At 50.6% G+C, this 19,964-nt stretch overlaps 1 protein-coding gene and 1 long non-coding RNA gene across 4 annotated transcripts; one reads left to right on the forward strand and one right to left on the reverse strand.

Annotated features, from left to right (window-relative positions):
• Positions 1–9,868: 9,868 nt before the first annotated feature.
• Positions 9,869–12,562, reverse strand: irf2bp2a (interferon regulatory factor 2 binding protein 2a). The gene is made up of 2 exons (XM_084491314.1): positions 11,351–12,562; positions 9,869–11,050 (listed from the first exon to the last, which is right to left on the reverse strand). The coding sequence occupies exons 1-2, from the start codon at positions 12,192–12,194 to the stop codon at positions 10,332–10,334; spliced, it is 1,563 nt and encodes a 520-aa protein (XP_084347440.1). The 5' UTR covers positions 12,195–12,562; the 3' UTR covers positions 9,869–10,331.
• A 222-nt stretch (positions 12,563–12,784) lies between these two features.
• On the forward strand, positions 12,785–18,802 carry LOC311377421. 3 transcript variants are annotated; one of them, XR_014644662.1, is made up of 3 exons: positions 12,785–13,077; positions 17,405–17,543; positions 18,546–18,802. It is a non-coding gene; the product is annotated as an uncharacterized lncRNA (long non-coding RNA). The 3 variants fall into 3 exon arrangements; XR_014644663.1 differs by having other exon boundaries at positions 18,551–18,802; XR_014644664.1 differs by having other exon boundaries at positions 17,405–17,534.
• The last annotated feature ends 1,162 nt before the right edge of the window (positions 18,803–19,964 follow it).

Consider the following 19,964-nt stretch of genomic DNA (forward strand, 5'->3'; position numbering starts at 1 on the left):
GTAGCCCTGCGTGAATCCCAGTCCTCGCATTTTCCGTTTTTGGCCATTTTGAGGTTTCAGGACTGCTGTTGTTGTTATGTTGTTGTTGTTTTGTTAGTCTTTAGAAAAGCCTGACGCTCTGCTGATAGCTAATGCGCTCGACGCTGGCATCGGGGCGGAGACACAGCACAGGGGGACTGACAGGGCAGAGTGGGGGGGAGAGAGAGAGAGAAAAAGAGAGTGAGTAAGAGAGAGAAAGCGAGAGAGTGTTGCACAGAGAGAGAGAGAGAGAGCGAGGGAGAGTGAAAGAAAGGAAGAAACTCAGGGCAGGGCGGGGGCGAGCCAGTGCCATTCAGTGCATGCATGCTAGGAGATGAATAGATAGAATGGCGAGCCTCGTGTTATGTTACGAACATAGTAGAGGGGAGGGGGTGGGAGTAGGGAGAGAGGGGGTGTGTGTGTGTGTGTGTGTGTGTGTGTGTGTTGGGGGGAGGGGGGGGCGGGTGGAGGCAGTAGGCAGGGCTTTGCATCAACTGGCTGATGGATAAACCCCGGGGAAGAATGTGTGCCCAGCGCCAAGCGCACCAGCGGCCTGCCGGGGCAGGAAAATGTCAGGTGTCAGCGGCAAGCCATGCGGCCGTTGCTATTTATACAAGCAACCGTGTTTTGGATGCACACATAAGGTCCTTTCAGACTGGCCCGGGTGGAGAGGAGGGGGAGTGTGTGGGTGTGTGGGTGTACGTGTGTGTGTGTTTGTGTGTGACAGGGTCCGGGGGAGGGAGGAGAGGAGAAGGGGAGGAGGAGGAGGAGGAAGGAGGTGGAGGAGGAGCACGAGGCCAGCGGTAGGAGCACCAGGAGGAGGAGGAGGAGGAGGACAGATGAGTAGACAACTTGTCTCTTTATCGGCCGTGTCTGGACAGGTTGGCCGGGGAAACGTCGGCCGCGGAGGTGCATCGCTAATGGCCGGCGACCGCTAAGCTCCGGCGTTATCTTGTGTGCCGTGCGACATACGCTCGCTGCCCGGCCGGCCCTCAGACCCAGGCGCTCAGGTGTGCGTGTGCAGAACGGTGCCCGGTATCACCCGCGACTCCGTGTCTTAGCCTTTCTCTCGTTCTTTACTCCAAGCCCTGGTTGCTTGTTTTTTTTTGTGTTTTCTGGCTCACCCTCTCTCGCTCCCTCCCTCCCTCCCTGGCTCGCCCTCTCGGTGCTCGGATGGAAAAAAAAAAACACTGAATATAAATATGTGAAATCCCCATGCTGGTAAAGCTCCTCTGGTGCCTTCTTACTCTGCAATTAGTGCCTGGCTGGTGCACAAGTTACCCCATCAAAACACATCAGTCGGCATATTGTTACACAGCCTTTCCCCCCGCAGCCCTCGGGTTCTGTGTCAACGGCACTCTTGTCCAGACAAAGCCGGTCTAAACCAGGGATTTCATTTCCTCATTGTGCACTGGTCTCCCCTTCATTGTTGACTTTTCCACTATGTGCAAGGCCAGGCCATTTGCACCAGTCTGCTAGGCCCGCGTCAAAAGAGCATCCGCCGCGGACGGCAAGGCCATTCTTGTTATTCATGTAATGCCTGGTGGTTTACTGGGGCAGGGTGCAGAATTTTCCAGAAGCAGCTGTGTGCTAGTCAAGCTGACACTGCGCCAGCTCGAAAGAGTCAGTCCCTCTCTCTCTCTCCCTCTCCCTCGGCCTCCCTCTGTCTCCCTCTCTCTCTGCACCCGTCCCTCTACATCGGCATGCTTGGCTCGCTGCCCAGACTTACTCAAACTCACACTCAACCAGAAACCCCCCCCGCACCACCCACCTCTCTCCCCACCTACCCTCCCTCCCTTCCCCCGTCCCAGTCCCCCTCCACCCCTCCCATCCGGAGCACAGCCACGTAGAGGTAGCCATCACTCTCCGGAGGACATCGGATCATTCCCCCCCCCCCTCCCACCCACCCAACCCCCCCCCCACCTCGACATTCCAGTCAAAGGAAGGGGACATGGGCTGGGGAGCAGCATATGGGAGAGGGTTCCTGCCGCCGCTGCCCTATGATTATATCATTACAGGCCGGCAGACGTGTACACATTAGACCCAGCGTAGCCTGTCATTAGCGCGCGGCGATGCTGCTGCAGCCGCTCGATGACGGACTGAACACAAGCGCAATGGCCCGGTTGGCTCCGCCGCGCTGGATCGAGTTCGTACACGAGGAGGGCCCTCGGAATGCCCCCCCCCCCCCGCCGGCCCCCACGCCCCGTGCCCACCCCTGACGCCGCGGAGGCAACAAGGCTCCGAGCCTGTTTCCATCAACACCCACCCACCCAGCCACCCACCCACACCCAGGCCCCCCCTACCCCCAACCTTACACCACCACCACCACCACCACCGACAGCGGGATCCGCTGTGCGTAGTCCGTCACCACCTGTCAGGGGTCTCACTGTGCCCGAGCGATCGGATTCTCCGCGGCCTCCGCAGGCCTCCCGAAAACAAACCCCCCCCAATGCCGTGGCACGCTGTTGTGTAACACCCTCCAAGTCACCGTCGCCTCCAATAATAGACATCACCTGTCAAGCACAGGCCCTGCCTATTTTCACAGCTGACCCCCAAGACCTGGCCTCCGCCGCCCCGCTCTCTATCACTCTCCCCCCCCCCCCCCCCCCCCGCCTCTCTCTCTCTCTCCCTCCTTCTCGACCTCCCTCTCTAGAATGTCCTCTCCAATGTTCACAGCGTAACATTTGCAAACACGTGTCGGGAGTAACTATTTTGAACAGACAAACAAAGACACGAGAGAAAGACGAAGAGAGAAGAGAAGGAATCTCTTGACGGGCAGGGGAGAGCAAACAAAAGGGGTACAGGCTTATCTCTCTCTCTGTAGAGTTTGTGCAGTGGCAGCTGCTATGAAGTCTTGATTGACAACAACATTAGTGCCGAGAGGAGAAATAGCTCCCACTCAGTGTTATGTAACCTACAACAGACTAAAGTGTTTCCGTGCATGTGTGTGCGGGCATGAGTGTCGGCCATGCACACAAACATAAACACACACAGACACACGGACACACACAGACACACACGGACACACACACACACACACACACACACAAAGAAAGCTAAAAAGATTAGCAGAGAATGGAGATTGTATATCCTGACATTCATCTCTGTAATGTGGGGACCAGAAGGGGCGTTGCACAACACTGAATTTCCAGAGGAATTCTTTATTTATACAACACACAGAAAAAAACAAAAAGCCTATCCACTGGTCCCAGACATTCTTGTGGCCCTTTGAAGTTTGGCATGAGATGCTAAACGTTAAAATTGTTTGGTTGTGGCAGAGAGCAGTTGTTTACCAACGTGCAGTGCCCTGACTCGAACTCACAACCTACTGTGCCTGACCCAGAGGCCTGTGGCGGGCGAGGATTAGGAGAGGAAGAACCAGTGAACATTAAACAGATAAAGCGATAGAAGGGGAGGGAGGGGGGGGGGGAGGCAGGGCGGGGCAGGAGAGGAAATAAGCTGCCTTGGGCATCTCATAATCCATCACTTTGGATCTGCTGACACACCGCGGCGTCCCATCCGTCCGTCCCATCAAAGCCCGAGCGAGCCAGGCAATAGCCCGCCCCCACCAGCGGCGGCTCCTCTGCCGTCAGACGGCAGACGAGATAGCCCGAGCAACATACGTATATATCTCGACGTATGTCAACGCATTAGCCACAAAGCACACCAACGCACAAAGCAGCACGCACGCTTTTACTTCCCGAAAAACATCCCGACACGAAACGCCCCAGACCCCAAAAATAAACACGCCGGCGCAGAACAACCCCGCTTGTTTACAGCTTTTGGCCTGGATGCGTTATTCAACTCTTTAAAAGCAAAAGCACAGATGGCTGCTCCACAAGCAAACACATCCATTTGAACCCAGAGCTCTCCCCCCTCAGCTGACTAAACAAGGCCCCGAGGGCTGTAAAGGACTAACCGGTCACCTGCCACCAGACCCACCCACCATAACAACCCCGTAGCCAGGCTAACCGCCCAGCCAGCCCCCCCCCCACTGGCAGCTTAACACAAGAGGATGGCCGATTTGAAAAGCAGACACCTGGGGAGGGAAGGGGAGGGGAGTGGGAGGAGGAGAAGGAGGAGGGAGGGGAGGGGTGGATTGCCGTGGCAACACCGGTGGCCCGGCCTCACACTCGACGGAAGTATGCGCGGGGCCGGTCCTCTGGTGCGGCGCTCACCGCAGCTCTGTGTGCCGCGGCTCATTCACACTTCACACGAAGCCACGATGAAAGTCGACCGCGGGACAGCTGGCCGGGAATACTTCTTCAATAAAGAGGCACTTGTGCTCACATGTTTACCCTTAAGTCGTCTGGCACCGATAGGAAAGTTTAACTTTCAAAAGATGGCATGACAGACATAGTAAACAAGCCGCTTATAGACCGTTTAAAAAAAAAAAAAAAAAGGGGGGTTGGAGTTGGTGCTGTGCGTTTGATACAATGAGGTTTTGATTTTAGTTTGAGTGTGTGTGCATAGGCAGAAGAAAAACGTTTCCACCTAAGAGTGAGTGTATAGCTCCCAGTTAGTTACATGTTTACCGACACATCAATATTTACACATTTGAGTGTTTTTATTTGAGAGGATAGTGACCTTGTTTCTCTTATTTGTCAGCGTTCGGTACGTTATCAGAATACCATCTCATCAAGCTGACTCAGACGCCGAAGCGGTGACTCAGCAGAAACCGAAAGGAGCTGTGATCAGCCCGGCCAAAGCGTGAGTCCAGGCCCTAATTTGGATTAGTCCCATGTTTTTCTACACCGTCTCTCTCTCGCTCTCTCAGATGTACATTCGTCTTCTCGCACTCTCTCTCCCTCTCTCTTTCCCTCCCTCTCTCTCTGCTCCACTTTTTTAGGATTTGGCAGCACTCCAAGATCTGAGAAAAATATTGGAGACACAGCCTCGTTTTGATGTCTGCAAAAGGAGTGAGGGAGGGAGGGAGGGCAGGAAGGGAGAAGGCGCGCGAGAGCGATAGAGACAGACAGGGAGAGAGATAGAGAGAGAGCGAGGGAGAGGGAGAGAGAGACTCCCCATTTCCATTTCACAGACTTGATTCAGAGCCACGCCACAGAGAGGAGGAATAGAGGGCTACTGCGGGCATGAGCATTAGTGTCTGGCAGAGAGAAAAGGAAGGGTAGTGCGATAGAGCAGGTGCAGATCTGAGATTACACGATGAAAGCAGAAATGCGGGTTCACAAAGCAGAAGGGAGGAGCTATAAAATGCAGTGCAGGAAGACCAGCATTAAAGGCCCCGGGTTGAGGAGGAGGAGGAGGAGGAGGATGAAGAGTAAAAACAGATCTCTCATGAAAGAATACCTCGATAAACAAGGCTCTGAGGCTTTTGTCGGTCTTTCCACGTAATACTCTACATTAAACTACACCACAAAGCTTGGGGATGTTTTTTTCCAAAGGCAGAGTGAAACAGATGCATATACCGTACATGTTCAACGCAGTGTGTCTGTGGAGGAGTGTAAGTCGCTGCCCCCCCCCTCCCCCCCCCCATCACCGCCCCTTTCACCCACAGAAGAAGCCTTTCCACATCAAAATAGAGTGAACGCTGCAGGCCGCTGCGGTACCCAGGCGATGTCAGCGCCACATGTAAGCCACCTTCTTGGCCAAAGCCAAAAAAATCTGAAGGGGGTTTTTCTGTTTCTGTTCACGTATCCTGCGGACTTGGCAACACTTCCCCTAATTGCTGGTTTGAGCTCCGTCTTCTCCCCCGAAGCTGAGCGGAGGAACCATCATTACTTTGTCTCGGCACAAGCCCCACATCACGACTCCAAAGGGAAACTTTGGCTGCGCAGAAAAAAACACACAGAAGAAGAAGGAGGTGGCTCATCCGAGCGTGTCCCCGATACAGCATTTGCGGTGACCTTGTTTTCCCTGACAGGTCTAAAATTAAACCGGTGGATAAGTTATACTGGGAGCGGAGAAATGTGGACCAGATTCTCCTTTTGGCACATCCCCGTCTCTACGCTCTTTCAGGGGATTACGGCAGAACGACGCAGCCTTTTGATTTATGGTTCTAAACATAGATTCATTAGAGAAACAGCTGGCTGGATCAGACACCCCCCCACCCCCACCCCCAAAAGCCCCCTCTCTATGCTCGTGCCAAACTCATTTCTTTAGAAAATATTATAGTGAGTTTGATAAGGTTTGATGCCATGCTCGTGTTGAACTGGGGCGTTGTCGGGCAGAAGGCCGGATACTGGGGTAAGATTGAGATCGCAATAGGACTTGGACTTGCATCATGGGATTTTTGAGAGTTGTAGTATTGTAAAAACCTAAATAAATGTAAACACACCGTTACCTAGGCTATGGACCACTTTGTTTTGCCGAGTCTTGCATGTGAAATGTTCTGGCAGTTTCGAACACAACAATTTCTCCCAATTATGATAAATCATTTCACGATGAACCAAAAAAAGGCATTACTACCACAGTAACACTCCCATGCTCCTTTGCTTCCAAAATGGCGCAGCCATTGCGATGTGATCTGATGTCGCAACGTACAAGCCGATAGTATCAGCGACACAGTAGAGACGGAACAGCAGGTATATCTGTGTCTCTCATCTTTGCCAGGCTTTCGTGTACATTAATTAGACAAACATACTTCCCCATTGTCTGGTCGGGTCTGACCACTAGTACTCAGTGTCCAAAACCAACCAGTATACATTTACAAGGATGGAAAGCGGGAAACATGCAAGATAAGACTGACAACACACTCAAAAGCCAACCGATAAGAACTCCTGCCCGGGCCGCGCTGTGTGTCTGGTCAACATCAGTGCGCAAAAGCTGTGTGCCGACATACGATTAAGTTAACCATTAAAGGAAATGGGAACAGCCAGGGCGCCAACCAACTGTTTACCTCGCTCCGGTTAATGCCTTTCACTTACCTTGATTAAAAGGGGCAGCTTCAAATAAATACATCTACCGGTCAATAGGGGGACTTTACGACCATTGATCGAGCTGAACGGCTGATGAAGAAGACCTTTCTAGAAAAGAACTCTGTGGCAACGTGTCCGTTACAGGAAGACTTCTTCCCCCGTTACAGGAAACACTTCAGATAGATTGCGAAACATCCACCTTGAGATATAAACTGATCGTAGGTCATGGTGTCATTTGATCTAGGAACTGTTTCAGGAAAATACGATGCGTCAACGAAGGAGATAGAGGAGGAAGGGTATTTTCTGTTAACTGCGTAGTGTATCGCATTCTGTATCACGCAAGTCAGTTGGACTCTGCCCAGGTGCAGGCTATGCCTCGCTGTGTTTTCCGTTCAGGAGGGCTATGATGAAGGTCAACTGATACAGCGATGTTCCCAAGAAAAGGAATGGGAGGCTCTGACAGGTCGGAGTTTGAACCTGAAAACGTTCTTGACGTCTTTCCACTGCGGTAATATTTAACCAATATTGTGTAAAGGGTGATTCATAGTGCGCTTATCTTTACACGATGGGATCAAAAGGTGGCTCTATGTAGGTCAAAGTTAAAATTAATAGTCACATGTCCCATATGAACACAAACTGCTTTACCTTAGTGTGCACGTTGTATACCCCAGCCACCACAGCACCTCTCTCCAGAATTTCCTTCCGCAGTGAATCTGCTAGAGAATTAGAAATACATAATTTTACAGATAGATAATGACCCATGGCTGGGGAAGAGTTAATGTCTGTCAGCACATGATTCGACAAACGGTATCCAGGAACCTCATGTTTACCCACTGCCCTCGTAGCCATGCAACTGACCGTTGTGTGGTGACCCAAGTCGTTAAAGTGGACACTTTATCAGTACATTGCGGGAGGTGTGCAGCATTAGTGTGATAAACACACGCGGTTACAGTCACCTGTGTGTGGCTTCACATCACACGCTAGGTCAAGCATGTTGTGGGCTTTTTTTAATCCATAAAATGTTTCGGCCATATGCGCCACTAAACACAAGATAAATCTGCAGTTTTTCCTCTGGCTCTCGTTCCACCGGATTGAGGAGCAAGTAGGTCACGTTGGTAAATAATTAAAAAAAAAACTCAGATTGCACTATGTGTCATGCTGAGATGTTTGTCAGCAGTGGTTAAGCTTGACAGACTGTGACTATGGACGGGCTGGGGTCACTGTCCTGGAGTCAAATGCAAGTCAATAGCAGACAATCTCCCTTTATCAGGCTGGGTGGCAGTGTTTCAGCAATCAAAGTCCGACTGATAAGTCCCAGATAAATCTCAGACAAACGGAAAAGGACTTCAAACACACACCCACACGGCTATGTTGCAAAACATACCTCCATAAAAATAGAACAGGTTCTGTTGAAACACATGAAGGTTCATATTCATTGAAGAATATTAGCATTGCAAGCATGTGCTCTAAATGGATTCCTTTGAATGAGATGTAGCATTCACTCCCAGCCACTGAATATCACTGAATGTCAGTCAAACAAAGCAGTAAAAAAATTAAAAGGAAAAAAAATATATGGTATGCTTTACTCTTAAACATTAAGACATTGTATAAAATACCAAACACCTATAAATGTATAGTATAGTAAATGTATAGTAAATGTTGTATAGTATACTGCATTGTCCAGGGCAATGTGTTTATTTTCAGTGATAAATAGACTCCAGCGGATACTAAGCGCATGCATTGGAGAACTAAAAAGTGATGTGAACGGCAACTCGCTGGACGTTGGCAACGAGTGTACATTTCACAAGGAGTCACGACTGACACAACTAGGTAGCAATGTGTGCATGATGCAAACGCATACTAAGACGTCCTTTATCCCTTAGAATTACCTTGTTTCTGAATCGCAGAATGTCTTTTATAACACCCCAACAAGAGGTTCTTTGTCTAGGGAGGACGATGCATGGATTCTGCACTGCAGTGAGTGACACGTCCCCCCCCACCACACACACACACACACACACACGCACACGCACACGCACACGCACACACACACACACACACCGTTTATGTTTATAGTAACAGGTTGCAAGAAGAGCGTGCGTGAGGGTTGCATTTTGAGGTGAATAATAGTGCACGCACGCTGGCGTGCCGTGGCAGCTCTGCATGAGAACACCTGTGGCGAATGTGCAAGCTTTTGTTGACGCTGTGCAAAGGAAAGGCGGAAATATTCTCGCAGCGATCACGTGACTCACTGCAAGAATGTCGTCACGTCTGCACAACAACACGCTTCCGACTGTTTATGTGTGTTTATAAAAGTCTACGCGGCCACAGTGCAAAGGTTGGCGCGTTTTCATTAAGTTAATCAATTATGAATTATCTGGTGGCGGGGCTCGTATTGGGAAAAACATGTTGAAAGAGCTTCTTTTATAAGACCGTATAGGCTACCACTCGAAGCCCCATGCGATACACGTCACAAACCATAGACTCGTTTTAAAATGTAAAATAGTGCAACTGCTAATATGTCCACAGTTCAATTCATTAAGCTCAAGGGTTTAAATGCCTCGTTTGTCGACTGCAGGATAGTATCCTGCCGACGACCACGCACTTCCCCCTGCTACTGACTCAACAGATTCCTTCTGAGTGAACATGACTCTGCACCTTATTCTGTATGCTGCAATCAGATACAGTAGAGAGAGGGGGCATGTCTACAATCCTAGGGGAGATATTCATCATGTGTGTATTTACGACATGCATTTTAAAAATATCCATAGGCAGTGCTGAGCTTTGAAGCTGGCTGTATGGCTGTATGGCTGTGCAGCCCTGCCTCCACTATGCTGTTCTGTGTGGTCATAACATGGCTGTCTCTCTCACAGCAGTCACCTAGTAGTAGTAGCAGCTCATACTTTGAGCCAAAAAGGGGAAGGGAAGGTTATGGTCGGTATCCTTTAAATGAAGCAAGCTCAGACAATGAGTTCATACAAGATCAGAAATTGTATTTGGCAATTTTTAAACAAGTGCATACAAGTACAACTAAAAGCATTTCAGTTTTGCCAAGTGCTCGTAGAGTAGCATTAGTCACATTCTACGTTAAACAGGAACTGCCACCAGACCTAAAAGTACATCAAGAATTGTGTTAAACATCAACGAATAGGAACGTAGTCCATTATAATGAGTACATACCTTTATCTTCAAAAATATAGAAACACAATGTATTCAAAAATCAAAAATTATACAACCATGTTTACGAAGTATACTCTTCCCTTGGGTCCAATATGTACAAGTCCGTTAGTTTGTTTGTTTTGAATGGTATGTATGTGATATTTATATATTTATACTCATATTTCTGATTCCCCCACCCCTCCCTCCCCTCTCCCCCATCCTCCCTACCCCCCCACCCCCCACCCCCCTACCCCCCAAAAAGAGTTCGCAACAAAATCAAGGGTCCCTCTCCTTTTTTACTTTGACGTCTCCCGCAAGGATGGTGGCGATCTCCCCCTGCATGAAGGCCCAGGGTACGTTCGAGCCCACCAGGGGACACTTCTCCCCGCTGGGGCAGTACACCTCCCCTGTGGCCCCCTGTTGCTTGATGCTCTCCCGGGAGCACGGGAAGCAGAACTTGTGCGAGGGCACGGACGGGCACTGGACAAAGTGTGTGTCCTCCAGACGCTCGTGGCACAGGGTGCAGCACAGGGGTATGCTCCCCGGCACCGACGAGTCCGGAATGCTCTGGGGGTGCACCTGGTCCATGCCCGGCACGTGGGGCGTCCCGCCGCCGGAGCCCTCGCGCTGGTTGAGCCTCCGCTGGCTCATGGAGGAGGGCGACAGGGGGCTGCTGCTGTTCCGGCGGGTGGTGGAGTGCACCTGGTTCACGTCCTTGGGGGAGCTGTTGCCGCCCGCGTTGTCGGCAGCCAGGATGAGCGCCGCCATGGGGGACTGGCCGTTCTGGGCCGCCTCGGGTGGGGTGGTGCGGGAGTGGGGCGATATGGTGGAGGGGGGAGAGGTGAAGCTGGGCGGGGGCACCGGGGGCATCTTGTGGCCGTCTGAAGGAGGCGGTAACCACTGCTGCGCATCGCCGTTGAGCTTGGCCGCGGTCCCCTCGCCCTCTGGCTCGGGGGAGGCTTTTCTCTTCATGCTGCGGGGGTGTTTTCCTCTGTCTGGTGGTGGGAAGGGGTTAAACAGAAGACCGGAGTTGAGGCACAGCGGCAGACAAGAGTGAATAATTCATCCGGCTGAACCACAAGCTGCATAGTACAAACGCCACATATAGGGTTGTGTTTTTTGGGGGGTTAATTCTTTGGCGCACACTCAACACATTAGTCAGCTATACTATCTCAATACCGTGTTGGGCTTTCGACGGGGACAACACCAACACATGTGACCCATCTTACATTCGGTTAAGCTGGAAAACAGGCGGTATCGGTATGGTCATGCGGGACCACCGTAGCGGTGCTTACCTGATTTTGACGCCGTGGCGCTCGCCTCGTAGCCCATCACCCTTTGTTGCATGGCCGCATGGTCCTTCTTGAAGCGGCTGTCGAACGTGTGCAGAGCCATCAGGTCCCTCACCGTTTTGCCCTTGCCAATCCAGTCCTGCTCGGCCCTGTTTTTGTGGCTCTCGGAGATCTCCGGCGTGAGGCTGTCCGCCTGTCTGTGCTTATCCTTCACCTCCCGTTCGTGCTCCGTGCTCGACACCGAGGCGGGTCTCTTGCCGCCCAGGTCGTTCGGGCTGCCGGACGACAACGCCGACGGGAGCCCCATCTGTCCGGGTCTACCGTTGATGGCGTGCACTCCTGGGGGCATGTTTCCCCCGTTGCCCAAAGACACTAGATTCGGGGGCACCGTGCTATTCCTGCGAGGGTTGGGGCTCTGGCGGTTCAGTTCTGGCGGGTCGTCTGGTTTAGGAAATCCATTCGGGGCAGGGAGGCCATTCACTTGCCTCCCAGACTGATACTCGGGACCCAGCCTGGGCGGCCGGTCAGAGGAGAGGGGGTAGCGATCCAAGGGCTGGGGGGGCGGCCGCGAGCCGGGGTCTCCAGCCGAATGGTTGATAGCCTGAATCTCTTTCCCAGAGAGCTGGGACTTCCCCGGCCCGGGAGATCTGCCCTCCTGAAATCCGTGAGCCCTCTTTAGCTGTCGGGCGGTCTCAATCACAAACTCGATCCGGTCCGCGCCCTCGTAGTTGACACATCCCCTGCACACGGGCTCGGTAAAATCCCAGATCATGGCCCACGGCATACGCGGCAGGTCACATAAATAACACGACTGCCTCCGAGAAGCAGCGACCGCCGCGGACGACATTGCTTACCGCCACCCAAAAAAAAAACACCCGAAAAAATTGTGTTCCCAGGGTTCACGCTCGAGTCTGTTCCAAATGGGGGGGTCCTCCGCAGAAAAAGTGAAAACCGGGACGTGATCCGGGATTTGGGGGGGTCGAAAATCCGTCCTCTCCCGACAGCAACACACCGATGGAGTCAGAGGGAGAACTTCATGACAGTGTGCACTTTACTACGGCGCGCCTCTGTCTCTCTCTCTCTCGCTCGCTCTCTCTCTCTGCTGCTGCTGCCCACAACTCCGCTGCTGGCTCAATGTGTGGGGCAGTGACGTCACCGGCCAGCATTCAACCCGCGGTGGCTCCTCTCTCGTCTCTAGCCTGCTCTAGCTTCGCGTCGATTGACTTGATTCTTCGACAGCCCCCTTTAGCGCAAACCCTCTCTCTCGTCAGTCACAGCCCCCTTTTTTATTTTATCAGTGAGAACCACTGGGCCAAAAACTACACCCAGTCACCGTGGCGATGCATTCAACTTGTGTGTGTGTGTGTGTGTGTGTGTGTGTGTGTGTGTGTGTGTGTGTGTGTGTGTGTGTGTATGTGTGTTGGGGGGAGATGTGTGTGTGTGGGGGGGGGGGGGGGCTATTGCATTCAATAAGTGAACTGAACAAGGAGCTGGTTTTGGAGAATACGACAAAATGGCTGTGGTTGCACGATACCAATCGGGGCGTTTTAAAAACGAAACTATCTGAAGGGTTCGCAGAGGAAAAACAACATCACCCGGTCCTGGTGGCTCTCGGGTTAAACCGCTGAACGGTCGGTTCTCCGGGAGAGGCTGAAGCGATCAGCGACGCAGCAGCAGCGTTTTTTCTCAATGCACAACAACGCCTCTACTAGGGGTGTGCAGTGAATGAGGTGGGTCGCACATGCATTTCTCTACCCCCTGGAAACGTTTAGTAGCCTCGAACACGTGCTGGCTGATTGTGTTATTGAACGGGGTGTGCTACTATGTTCGAGATGAGCACGATTTCTGGTGCGAATTGAAACCCATTATGTGTGTGTGTGTGTGTGTGTGTGTGTGTGTGTGTGTGTGTGTGTGTGTGTGTGTGTGTGTGTGTGTGTTAGCGTAGTGCAAGCGTACTTTTGGTCGTTATAACAAAGAAAGCGAAAGACATCCGCATTACCCAACCCTAAGACATGTCGACTCACAGGGAGGGGGGTTTCCAGCGTGCTGTAAACCTTGAATGGGTTCGGCGTTACGATATGAATATAATGCGACTGCTTTTTTTTGGCAGGCAGTCGCCGGGTGCACGAAAGCAAACAAAAACGGAACACACTTTTAATATACACGCGATCACACAGATTGCCGACGCGTAATGCGATTTATTTCATCTCTGCAGCGTGTGTGTGTAGGGCTGTCCTCCACGAAATAAGGACACAGCCGTACTATAAGGTTTTATTTGCGTTGTGAAACGGACAATATCGTGTACTATTAGGCTACTGAAAGACCACATTAAAAACAAACGAGGGATAGTACACTACAAGATGAGAAACACAACGTGTGCGCGCGCACACACACACACACACACACACACACACACACACACACACACACACACACACACACACACACACACACACACACACACACACACACACACACACACACACACACACACACACACACACACACACACACACACACACACACACACACACACACACAAAAGTATCCACGTGAAGTGGATATTAGCATTCTGCCTCCTCTGGGTGCATTCCAACTCATTGCAGCTTCGCCCCGGGCTCTGGGTGAGGCAATGCGTCTGAAACCTGCAGACACAAAGCAGGATATGTTTGTGCAAGCCCTGATGACGTTGGAAAGAGGAAGCAAGATGTTTAGTCACGTAGCCACAGCGCGCCTCACCCATCTATAATGAACACATGGAGCCATGGCCACATCACGGGGTGGTAGGCTGATCTTTGGATCGCACCCAGACCCCACCTCCCCCTGAGGAATTTATACTGCGAGAAAGTTCAACCATTAAACTGTTTTCTTTCACCGCCGGTTGTTCTGCCAATCTATCAAATCAGGCATACATAGTTGTTCTGCGCATGCGCATGACGACATACGAAATATAATATATTTTTTTATCAGTCTATTTATTGTTGCTCAGAATAGGGTGTGTTTTATTCAAGAGGCGGCCTGTTAATGTGTAACAGAGGCTTCTATAATGCCATAGACAATATAGTAGAAGGCTATTACATTGGGACATCTATGTTCATTAAAGGAGTGTGGTGGAGCTGTCTGATGCTGTGGTTAATTTGATTATGTACGGCTGGAAATAAATGTAGTATTCTTAAATTCCCAGAAAAGCACATGACTTCTGTGTTACTTTGACCCCTTGTGATTCAATTCGCTCTCTGCTTCCTTAATGCAGATTATGTTTATGCACTGTGTAACCGACATTCAATTGCAATCGAATTCCTCGTGATTTAAAAATACATAATCGGAAAATACAACGTTGTTAGTCTAATTGTGAATAATAATAATAATAATAATAATAATAACCCAGACTTGGGACATGTTGTGTAACCATTATGTGACGGTCGTGACAAATACGCAACTCAAGGGCCCCCACTTAAACCTAATGGCGAAGACATATAGCGTGATTTGTAAATGAAGAGTGGAAGTAGTTAACAAGCGAGGGAGATGAAGGCATTGGGAATTCTCATGACAACATTAACAAGTAAGCTGGCGTGGGGTTTAGCTCGCATTCTGAGCCTGTTAAGTTGCATGGGTCATCTTTTATTTATGTTGTGGAGGAACCATTAATCATTCTCTGTGAAGCTGGTCTGCCCCGACCGGCGCACAGCGCTCCATGCAATTGTGCATTGCATGTTTGGGTTGTTTTTTCCACTGCCACCACCACGGGCGCCACTGCTGACGTTGGCAAGCGAAACGCACAGCAGATATATTATAGGGCTGCAGAATGCAGCATGCAGCCCTAGAATATATCTGCGGTGCGTTTAAAAAATGTGTGCAGGTTATTTCACATCGCCTCGTAGGCCTACATGTGCATGATGCAAGTGACGATATATATATATATAAAAGGAAAAGGTCGGCAATGTCCACAGCAAAACTACACGTTGCTCGTAACCATGGTGACCCCACTCCCCCCTCCTTGCAGCACGCACGCGCACACACACACACACACACACACACACACACACACACACACACACACACACACACACACACACACGCACGGTATATCCTGTTTACAGCGTTGCTATTTTTAACCACCGATTCTACGGCGATCGGATTAGAGGAGAGCAGACAGAACGGAGGGCCTGACGGTCTGACCGTCCGTTCGTCGGAGGACGAAACACGTTTGTTTTTCTGCCCCTTTAAAAAAGAAAAACACCCTTCGTCGCTCACCCCGTGTGTGTGTTTGCTTCACGTTCACGCAGCCTCGGTAGAATTTGTATATTGAAAATGGAAACCGGTGGCACATGTCACCGTGTTCCGTATTTCCGCCCCTTCTTAAAACAATAAACGAATAAACAGTGTCTGTGCGACTTGTAGTGGCGGATTGGTCGTGATATATGTTTAAAATGGTGGAATTGTAATAAAATGGAGGGTCCAGGGTGAGCAGTGGGGGGGGGCGCTGGAATCCGGGGGCTGCAGGCTGCAGAGGTGATGTCATTGGACCAGAGCAAGAGGCGAGTGAAAAACAAGTCTCTCTATTCTGATCCTCTTTGCAGTCCCGGCAGGGGAGGGAGGGTCTGGCGAGCGGCCAAGGCAAGGGCTGCTGGGAAATGGCAAAGGATGCCAAGCAGGCCCCGCCGCCAACATTAGAAGCTCACATCTTTGTTCTCAGAAACCCAGTGTGCTGCCAAAGGCCTCATTTCGGCTCCATGGCATGATTACACTGGATGTAGGCCAACTACTGAGAGCTCTCTCACTCCCTCCCTCCCTCTCTCTCCTGCACTCTCTCACTCTTCCTTTATACTCCCTCCCTTGGCGCTCTCTCTCTCTCTCTCTCTCTCTCTCTCTCTCTCTCTCTCTCTCTCTCTCTCTCTCTCTTCCCCTCCCTCGCTCTCTTTCCATCGGGCTTCAAAAGCCTTTCTGCCAAACATGCAGCAGTTGCCATGGCGGCAGAGAGTGGAACATAAAAAAAAGTGAGTAATGAGTCAGGCTGAAACCCAGATGTGCCACATGTGCAACCATTTTGAGAGAGGGAAGATAGTAACATACCCCGTTCCCGGAGATAAAGGCGCAGGGTAATGACAACGGATAGACCGGGTTGGTGGGGGTTTGGGGGGGGGTGAGTCTGTGGTTAAGAATGTAAGCTAAAAGAAGAACATTGTTTTGACATTCATTTCTGTACATAGGCTGGTGTCAGTTGCTCCCAGCGGAGATTCATTGCAGATGACAACCAGGAATAGAAAGCCACTGAACTTTGCTTCTGTAACGGCTGCTCCGACGCTAAGCCTGTGTGTGTGTGTGTCTGTGTGTGGTTGTGTGTCTGTGTGTGTGTGTGTGTGTGTGTGTGCGCGCACAGTGAACCAGTGACACAGTATCCTGTGCCTTGGAAAACCCCCGCATGCTATCCTCTCTGGCAGAAAGTCAGAGTGCTGAACCACAGCCACCGCTCCCCCCCCCCCCCCCCCTCTGCTGCCCTAAACATACGCACGTACACAGCCCAGAGCGGCGCACAGAACAGCCTGCTCTAGTATTAAAGCCTTCATCGTATAGGAAGGAGTGGTTAAGTATGTGTGTGTGCGTGTATGTGTGTGTGCGTGTATGTATGTGTGCGTGGATGGGGAGGGGAGGGGAGAGGAGTGTGGGGCGGGGGTGGTTGTCGGTGTAAACAAACCTCAAAAGAGTACGGCCTCTTCAGTTACTTTTAGACTGCACATGTAATCACTTTTTCTGGGGGATTGTAATTGGTTGAATCTGTTTGGGTAAGAGGAATCCTGCGTGAATGAATTACCGAGGTCCTTTCTGCTGCGTTAGGGGTCATTACGAAAACATAACCAATCATTGATCGTTGTTGCAGTGTGTGCGGTGCAGTTCCATTCTGACCTTTTTCGCTTTTACTCGTTCATGACAAGGTACTTTCTCGGGCGGAAAGAAAAGTTATTCTTGTCTTTCCGCCAGTGTTTCACTCTCCTTAACTCTTGTTGTCCCCCCTCCTTCCCCCCCCCTCTCTCTGTCTCTTTCTCTTATGCTCACAAGACACAGAATGTCGTCAGTCCTCAACAAGGCCTGGGTTGGTTTCGGTATGACTGGTCTGCTCCTCTAACCGAAGATCCTCAGCAGTCAACCCCATCAGATAGTGCCTGCACAGCAGTCGTGGATGCTATAAGTAACCGTGGTGTGTGTGTGTGTGTGTGTGTGTGTGTGTGTGTGTGTGTGTGTGTGTGTGTGTGTGTGTGTGTGTGTTTGCGTGAAGGTGTGTGTGTGGGTGTGTGTGGAAAATAGAAAGAGGTACGACAGGAGACGGTTAATATGTGCTCCATGAGAAGGCAAACCCTGTGAGTGAGCGTTGTGCGTTGGAGTCGACTTTACGTATTTCCACCGTTATGTAACCCATTCCCCTGAGCCAAAACAGAGCTCTCTGAAAGTCGGCCTATTTCCTTTCACACACACACGTCTATTTTGAGACGTGCTGCTTAAAATGGGCCACTAATACTGCCTTCGCGGGGAGATAGTACTGAAATGTATGCCTAAGGGGCGTGGACTCCTACAGGTTTTATATCTCTGTGGTATTTTAGTATTTGTGTTATTTAGGCAAGACATTTCCGTCAGCCGATCGATATGTATTGACCAACGTGTCAGTTTCATAAGCCTCGAGGATTAATTTCTGTACTTAAATTGGATTTGCTTAAAAATATAGACTTGAATTTAGAATTTGAATCCATATACAATGCGCATGCATACGTCTATCAAAATATCCCTTTTTTTAAAGCTTTATGTGAGAGGTGTTGTTAAACACATGCAAAGAATATGGGCCCAACTGGTAGGTTTGCACTAATGCCTTGTTTAAATATATGGTTTCACTCTGCTCTCTGTAAACAGTGAGGTCATTCACCACCACCACAAGTCACTGATAGGGAATTCACTGCGAAGCTGCACTTTTTGCTAGTAGTCATACTCAGCCATGTGGTTAAGTAGCTCCCTCTCTCTACACTCTCTCTCTCTTTCTCTCTCTCTCTCTCTCTCTCTCTCTCTCTCGCGCGCTCTGTCTATCCGTCCCTTCTGTCTGTCTGTCTCTGATCTCCGGGTGTGTACGGAAGACATCTCATTGCACGCACACACTGCGGACAACCGCTGACCAAACATCCCCACCTCCCGCTCCCCCCCCTTTGTGTAAAAGTGCAGGGTGTCAACGTGGTGTGGCATTCATTACCCGACTGCAGGCCGGCTGGCTGCATCACCAGCCAGGGAGCACGTCACAGTCCGCCCCCCCCGCACCCCCAGACCGAGGAGGCCGGAAGGCTGGCAGACCGCTCGGCCTGCAGTTCAGCACAGGCCCTACAAACCACATCACAGCAGTGTCTGGAGCCTGGGCCTCTAGAAAGTTCCACTGCCCCATCACAAAAGCTTATTATATTGAGTTAATAAAAGAGTTTGAACGTCGAGGGCGTGTTGTTTTTTTTGTAGGTATTGGAATTCAGCAGGCGGGTGATATATTAACTGGAGACGTCGTTAAATTGTAAACAAGTGGAAACAATTGATTGTTCTGGGTTATTTGGGAAGACACTGATTCAAACCTAAGCTACTACACACAGCCAGGTATCTGAATAATCCGTAGTTATTCGGTACACTCGACTGCGCTTTGATCAGATTAGGCAAATTTTTGGGGCAGTCTTGTAAACAAACCGGATAAATAAAAAAAGCCAAAATTACGTTTTATGGTAGAAAAACCAACGAAACCACGGTAATTGTACAGCTTATATTTCTGCGGCTAAAGTTTACAAACCCACGTGACGTTCCACTGAGGGACAAAGAGACCGTTTGTGTGGAAGGCTCTGTGCAGGCACCTCCACGTTTAATCTTAATTACTCCTTATCAAGGAACAACTCACTGAGTCATCCACTACTCACTACTATGTACATTCAACCTTGGGAAACCAACTTGTTTGGCAGCACTGAGGGGAATGACATGGGTGTTTTCATACACACACACACACACACAGACACACACACGCAAACACACCCATGAGTCATGAGTTATTCCTGGCAGCAGGCCTCAGGTCTGTTTGTGTCAATAAGTAAAACTAAATTTGCGAATAGCAATAGGGTCCCTACCCCTATAGGCAAATGGAGCTGGCATGAATGAGGAGAGCTGGGGTTGAGCGACGCGGCAGTCACCAACATGAGCTGCAAAGCGTTTCACAGCACTGTGGGAGAGTTCAGTGCCCTGGGGAGGGGGGGGCGGATAGGCCTGGGGTGTTACGACACTGCATGTTTGCGTGGTGTAAAGCGACTACAAGCATACCTCTGACTCTGACACACAGTTTTTAGTTTTTACGACATGTGTTTGCACAAATTTGCCAGGCAAAAAAGGCACGTTGGGAGGGGCGTGGCCCCGGCCTTATCGTTCTGTAAATATAGCCTTCTCTGTTTGTGTTGACGATAGGAGCGGGGCTCCGGTTGCATGTACCGGACCCACCGGTCGGGTGAGTGTGCGCGGGGGGGGTGGGGGGGGGGGGGTGGAGCTGGTCGGTTAGTAGTGGCGTTTAACATTTCAAAGGGGTTAAGCCCGCTAACGTTCCTGCCTACCGGTAAGTGGT

The sequence above is a fragment of the Micromesistius poutassou genome (genome assembly GCF_964030765.1).
Source record: "Micromesistius poutassou genome assembly, contig: SCAFFOLD_4100, whole genome shotgun sequence".
NCBI lineage: Eukaryota > Metazoa > Chordata > Actinopteri > Gadiformes > Gadidae > Micromesistius > Micromesistius poutassou.